This window comes from Rhincodon typus, chromosome 13 (assembly GCF_021869965.1).
Source record: "Rhincodon typus isolate 14 chromosome 13, sRhiTyp1.1, whole genome shotgun sequence".
Classification (NCBI taxonomy): domain Eukaryota; kingdom Metazoa; phylum Chordata; class Chondrichthyes; order Orectolobiformes; family Rhincodontidae; genus Rhincodon; species Rhincodon typus.
The window spans coordinates 58,136,263-58,143,762 of record NC_063344.1 but is presented as its reverse complement, the minus strand read 5'-3'; the positions used below and the strand labels follow the sequence as shown (position 1 = coordinate 58,143,762).

At 40.3% G+C, this 7,500-nt stretch overlaps 1 protein-coding gene across 1 annotated transcript in view; it reads right to left on the bottom strand.

The window, feature by feature from the left end:
* The window catches only part of epha4b (eph receptor A4b), a 270,004-nt gene that overhangs the window by 115,411 nt on the left and 147,093 nt on the right, over positions 1–7,500 (bottom strand). Inside the window, exon 4 of the mRNA XM_048604238.1 lies at positions 3,998–4,153. Within this exon, the coding sequence (XP_048460195.1) occupies positions 3,998–4,153 (156 nt within the window). The remainder of the gene's footprint in view (positions 1–3,997; positions 4,154–7,500) is intronic.

The following is a 7,500-nucleotide window of genomic DNA, read 5'->3' as shown; positions in this document are numbered from 1 at the left end:
AAGTATGGCGCATACCACAAGGCACAACTAATACTGCATTATTCTAAATTAGGTTTGCAGCTTAATTTTTTATTTTAGAAACAAGTGCTGCGTTGGTCACCCAGGAGAACTTCAGTTAGATGGAGGGACATTTGCTTGTTTGTGTCTTGATCAAATGTCAATATCAGTGTGAAATTACAGCATGGGTTAATCTAACGTTCTGGGAGCTTTGATGCTGTTTTTGCCCGTATATTCCATTCATCATCACAAATACATTGTGAGCTTGGACAGTCAATGCTCAGAAAAATCCAATTTTTTTTTCTGCGAATGGAGCGATTAAAACACTCAATGGCTGTTTAAGGGCAAAATCAGTGTAGAAGTACATTTTCCCCTAACTGTCTCCATGTTCCCTCCCTAATGCCTCCTTGGATAAAGGCACTCTGTTATCTGGTTTACAAACTGAAAGATGCATTTTCAGTTCTGAGTCTGCAGCAAGACACCCAGTTTTGACTGGACCAATACTCCATGCTCGCAATGTCACAGATTAATAAAGAAAAAGACAGAAAAGCCAGTCAACGAGGATTCTCAATCCTGCCTATATTTTTGTAAACTATTTTCAAATCAGGGTATTGCCATTTATTGAGAAGGTTGTAGTGATAGCAGCAGTTGAAGATGAAAGCTCACTGTTGTGTGAGCAATCCCACAGTATTGTTAGGGAGGGAGTTCCAAGAAACTGGGGATCATGTGCTTACAGGCATAAGGCTTCACTCTCCTACCCCTGCATCTCAGAAAGAATTAAAACACAGTCAGAGGGATTGCTGGATGCTGAATTCTAGATTCTTTCATGTCAGTGCTCAGGAAATTCATCCTATTTATCATGAAACCATGAATCCTTCTAATCCTCACCCTTCAATCCTCCGTCCTGCTGGCCCCATCTATGCCATTCTGTGCTGGCCACCCACCACTGATGGCTGTTCTGCCCTCCATCCTTAAGTTATGGTACTTTCATGTCCATCACAAGTATATATTCTACATTGAACCAATGAATTCTACAGTGATAATAGGTTGTTAAAAAAAAACAATTAACAGTCATGAAGTTATATTGTCCCATATTGTTTAAAAAAATGAATTTCCCAGCAACGTTGCAGGAATATCAATAGCTGATACAACAAGTACTTGAAAACTCGTTATCATGTGTGAATATGCATTGTGCAATTGACCAAAGTGATTAGAGAGCCAAAGCTGTGAATCAGGCAATGATTTCATGTGTATATGTTTCAATGGATAGCTGGGTTGTCAACCAAGAATGTATAATAAAGCCTGGCTTTCCTATAAGGTTTTTTAGCACATCCTATTACTGTAAGCTTCGCTGATTCTTTTTAGAGTACATAATGGGTGAATGGACATTGAAATGTCATAGATTGACACAGAGGTTTTGTGAGTGGGTGGAGGTGGATAACTTGCCATGGAGGGGTTTGGGAACCATGAAGAGTGGATGAAGAGATGGTGAAGGTGGTGGAATTGATACTTTATGTGCCCTGAAAAATGCAGACGTTTGGTCTTTTGCTGTAGACAGGGTCAGGCTCAGTGGTGATGTGTTCCAGAGTTAATATACTGCATAACATGACACAAATATTGGCATCTTGAGTGAAGTATCAGCTGTTAATATCACTAGTGGAATTATACTCCAGCAAAAGAGTCATAGAAAGAGAAAAATCCAGAAGGAGCAAAAAAATGGAGTTTTCTTCATTGCCAGATTTTATCAACGGGGTCATGAAAGTATATGGCAATATAACCAAGAAGAACTGGAGTGTCTATCATTAACAAATCTTAATCACCTTTCAGTAATTCACAAGCAAGCCTTTTTTGTTTGTTTCTGAAGAATGCCTATTAGCCAGACTGAGTTATGTACCAGAATTCAAGGCTATGTTTTTGATTGAAGGGGATTTATGCTAAATTATAGCTCATTAAGTGCTAGGAACACGGGTATGAGCATGGACTGTGAAATGCTTCACATCCAAATGTATCCTTTCACCAGTGGATATTCAATTGCCGGCACAATAATCATAAGGAATAAAAGGTTCTCTCCTCCCGGATCTTGAGAACTCCAAATCTACCCCACAATAAATGAGATTGGATTCAGTTCGAAGCATAAAAGATAGAGGCCATTCAGCCCAAGTCTGCACCAATTTTCTGAACAGCATCCCAACCAGAGCTATCGTATTCCCATAACCCAACATTTCCCATGGCTAATCCACCTAACCTGCACATCTTTGGGCTGTGGGAGGAAACCGGAGCACCCGGAGGAAACCTATGCAGCCACTGGAAGAATGTGCAAACTCCACACAGACAGTCACCCGAGGGTGGAATCAAATCCAGATCCCTGGTGGTGTGAGGCAGCGCTAGCTCAGCAAATAACCAAGGGTAGAGCAGATCCCAAAGGCAATATACCCATCATAATATTGACCAACAAGATGAGTGAAACATGATAATTAGTCACAATTAATGTATAGATTACTGGGCTATAACCACACTAATGAATATTTAGCTTCATTTCTGAAATCAATCAACTCTTGCCCTAACACATTCTTGTGAAATCAATCACTCTGTTTGAGCATTTAATTTTGAAACCACCCAATCAGAAAATTGATTTCACGTTCATAGTTCTTAACTTTGCTGTGCCAAACAAAACTGAAAGCGTTAGCAAATGCAAACTGAGGAAAAAAACCATGTAATTTGCAAAACATCTTGGAATCTTCCAAGGTTCCAACATACTTTACATTTCCAAGTTGACTGATGGATATGGATGTGGAAGGAATGCTGCAGGATTGCTCAATGCTAATGAATTTAAGTGTTACCATGTGCATTTAAAAGCTGGTGGTGTGCCAAAGCTGTTGTTAGGGCCCTCTTGTGGCTCAGTGGTAGTGTCCCTATCCCTGTACCCTCAGGTGGCTCCAAAGGTGTGCAAAAACAATGCTGAACAGGTAGATTAGAAAAATAGGTTAAATTTTTAAAAAAGGTCCAACTGTAATTGTACACAACTTCGATGAGACTGCACCTGGAATATTGTGTACAAGTAAAGGAACAATTAAGGAGCTTGTTAATTGTGATAGTAGTGTCCCTACCTCTGAGCTAGGGGGTTCAGGTTCAATGTCCCACCTGCACCAGAGATTTGTAATAACATTGCTGACCAGTTTGATTCGGAAAAAAAGCTATGGTTTCTTTACACTCATGACAACACTTACAAATCTCCATGAAACCTTTTTTTTCCTTCATTTATTCATTTGCAGGACACCATTTATTGCCTGTCCCTAGTTGCCATTGAGAAACCGAAGGTTAGATGCCTTCTGGAACTGCTGCAGGTAGACCCATATTGCTGTTAGGAAGGGAATTCAAGGGTTTTGACCCAGTGACAGTGCAGGAACGGCAATGTATTTCCAAGCCAGGATGGTGAGTAGCTTGGAGAATTTACAGCTAGTGATGTTCCCATGTATCTGCTGCCCTTATCCTCCTAGATGAATATGGTCATGGGTTCACAAGGTACTATCTAAGGACCGTTGGCATATTTCTGCACTGCATCTTATAGATACTGCACGCTTCTGCTACTGAGCATCAGTTGTAGAGGGATTGGATGCTTGTGGATGTGGTGCCAATCAAGCGGGCTGCTTTGTCCTGGATGGTGTCAAGCTTCTTGAGTGTTGTTGGGGCTGCACTCATCCAGGCAAGTGGGGGGTATTCCATCACACTCCTGACTTGTGCCTTGTAGATGGTGGACAGGCTTTGAGGAGTCAGGAGGCAAATTACTCGTCGCAGTATTCCCAGCTTCTGATCTGCTCTTGCAGTCATGTATTTCTACAGTGAGTCCAGTTGAATTTCTGGTCAATGGTAACACTATTGAGTGAATTAGGGTGGTGGTTAGTCTGTCTCTTAGTAGAAGTGGTCATTGCCTGGCATTTGTGTGGTGTGAATGTTGGTTTATGGGCTTTTCAGTGTTAGTTGTGTATATTTATTGACTTACTTGTACAGGGCATAGCCTTGGGGTCTGTCTCTGCTCTGTAGTAGTTTTTCTCACAGGTACACTGGGATGAGCTCTCTTGATACGAGTAGCTGTGAGGTGGACACTTCATGCAGTATGCATCCATGGACGAGGCCTTATAGAAACCAGGTCGACATGCTAGAAACACAAATTGAGAGAATGTGTTAGAGCAAGAGTACATCATTCACTTCAGCGTATCAAGTATAACCTGAAACAAAACTCCATCATCCCCATTCAGAATGTTAAGTTGAAAATCTTGCTCTGTTCTAACCCAGATAGAAAAATAAGAGGCAGTATTAATATTAGATAAAATAAAATTAGAGCAAGAGGGAATAGTTTGAACATAAGATTGAGAATATAGACCTGCCTGTTTAAGATGTGATGCGGCTTTTTATCAGATCTCCAAGAATGGTTGGGTGAGTTGAAAGGTAGAGACTACAGGAGTGTGATCGTAATGCCAGTGAAGTATTTCCATGTTACCAACGCAATATTTACTTTGCATTAAGGCATTTTTAGCAAAATTCCAACTTAAGCCCAAGATACAAACCCAAGACCAATTCGGGGCTGTGTACAAAGAAATTTTGCAAGCATTTCCACCAGGAAATAACCAATTTTATCAAGTGTATTCAGAAGACTGTTTTGTGTGTCAGTGTGTGATGTTCAACATTCCTCGCTGACACAAAAAAACTTCAGAAAACAAATTATGAATTTTGCAGATCAATTTCCAGCTTGTTATTTCTTCCTTAATGGTATTTTTTAAAAGTCTAATGCATTCATATTCAGTTGATCAGATATTTGATAACTGAACAGAAAATGGCTGTTAAGTTAATTGGAAACTTTCACATGCAGGATTTTTGACACGGGTATGAAGTGCGACATTATTAAGATGTGACACTACAAAAGGAAGTTAACTCTTGCTAGGTTTTTAAATGACAGAGACACTTGAGATGATCACAAGTGAGAGTTTATTTTCATTTTTCAAGTATATGACTCTTCTGGAAATACTGGTTTCTGAGAAATGGCCAGTTTTACAACCAGACAAAAGGTAACATTCATTCTGTTATTGAACTGAACCCAATGTGATGCTCTCATCATTGTGACTTTACTCAGATGAAAATAAGAAAAACAGGGGAGCTCAGCTTCAAGCAACCTGTATGTTCTTAAATAATGCCTCACCATTTGTCAAACTTCTAAGACTATTTACTCTCTCTTTCCCAAATGAGGCTCAGGATATAAACATGGCCATGGGGAACCTATAGCAGAAAACGTCAGTGAGGCCTTACAAGTGAGATTGAGATTTCCAGTTGACAGTTACTTACTTTGATCTCCCTGTGAGGCATACTGATATGTTACACTATGCACTGAATTTGGCTGCAAGTGATTCATCACTCGCTACTTATAACACAGGCTGAATCTTTAGGTTCTGCCAATATCAGGAACCACGAACTAGACAGGTCTCAAAAACAATGAGGTCGGCCAATGTGCCAGCCTCCGAAGTCTACTCCAAATGGTCATCTTTTTGGGCTGACAACGGTTCAGGGCCTGCATAGGCTACCCACTCCCACAAGGCAGGCAAGAAACTAGGCTCATTAAGATCCTTGATAAGTACTGGTTAGAGGTTTTCATTTGGCATTCAGTTGGCTGACATGATTGGGGGCAGGCCAACTGCCAGGAAGCAGGCAACTAGCAGGAGCATGCCAAGGTGTCAGTACTCTAGACAGGCCCACAGAACCTGTCTTAGTGAGGGTACAGCAAAAGTAGCCTTCTTAAAGAGGTTTCCTTCCATGTTCCCCAGCAATCAAAGTGATGTGTTTGCTTTTTTTGGTACTTTTTAATTAAAATTTTGAAATAGTGTCTGGAAGGACACCATCCTGGTGAGGCACTTTGCCTGTTACTTACTTTCTATTGCAGCTACATGCTGCTCTCTAAGTGGAAAATCTGATTGGTTCTCCAGCTTTGAAAGCCTGCCCACTGTCCTTAACAGGACAGGGAACCTGTTTCCTTGCCAAGTGGGTGCTCTGGTCAATATTCCAGGTCAGTGACTGTTCTCCACCCCCTCCTGCAACCCCAAACCAATTGGGGATGGATTTACAGTCACAGGTCCTGTGTCCCAATCCTGGGGTGAAAGTTCAACCCTGTCCATATCTACATTTTCCATCGTAGAGAAACTCAATTATTATAAATTATATCAGACCATGATCCAACACCAATTGGAGCTGTTAGGAAACACGACTGATGTTTGCTATTAAGTGAAGGGAAAGAAATAAGCGTGTGTTATTTAAAGAAGGCTTAATAAATCTCACCATCTCACAGTGACATTTGGTCTCAGATTTTTAAAATAACATGAATTTGATGACTTACGTAATTATTTGACTTCATTATTTTCTTCATTAAACCATCCCTGGTGTATTTTAAGTACCTTAATCAATTTGTGATCTTTGCAGACCATTTTGATTACAGCATATGAAATACTTGACTTCTTGGAGCACGAATAACATTAACACAACTTAACCTTTCACACTATGCAACATTTTGTTACAAAGAAAATGGCCAAAGGTATGTCAGTATCTATTTGCATACATTAAGTAAGTCGGGGCCACAGATAAATGTGCACCATGTGCCAGAACAGTCTGGATGCTGAATACTAAACACAAGACCAAAGGCAGAAGAAAAAGTGAGGGTAGAGAGATGGGAGTAAGGCCAGGAGAACGGTGGATCTGGAGAAAGGGAGAGGAATTCATAAGTAGCTGAATCATCCTGGTGGCTCAATTGACATACTGCCTCTGGGCAATACAAACCAGCCAAAACAGGGAAAGAGTGCAACATTTACAGGGAAAATGAGTTAGGCTGTCTGTATCAGAAGTCTTTACTGGAGATTGTGTATTGAATAACAATTGAGCAAACAATGCAGCTGAGTTATAATGCTCATCATAAATGGATAGCCTGCTAACACTCATTGTCAATGTTCGCATGTGATTTAACAGCCATTGAGTGTGGGACTAAAGGGAGAACAACAGCTAGGCCTCATTGAAGCCTCAAAACATTAAGGATTGGAGACAATCTGAAGGCAGACAAGGGTTAATTGTTAATTAGGAATATGTCAAACCCCTTCCTCGTGAAACAACTTATTTATCAACTCACAGAAGATATTTTTCACTGCTCAAATCTCTGACTGAAAATATTTTAAATCCATACACTCTGAAAATATAGAAGCAAAATGCTGCATCAGCTGGAAATGCACAGCAGGTAAAGCTGCAACTGTGGAGACAGAAACAGTTAACATTTCAGGTCAGTGATCTTCCTGACAAGAGTAAGAAAAATCACTTGACCTAAAATGAGTACAACAAATTAGTTCTTTTTCTCCCTCAAAAGATTCAACTTTCTACAGAGAGAGTAAGGGGTGGTGGTCAGCTTCTGAGTTAACTTGAGGTTTGACCTTTACCATGTGGACAACGGAGCACTGTCATTAAAAAAAATCTTTTAAA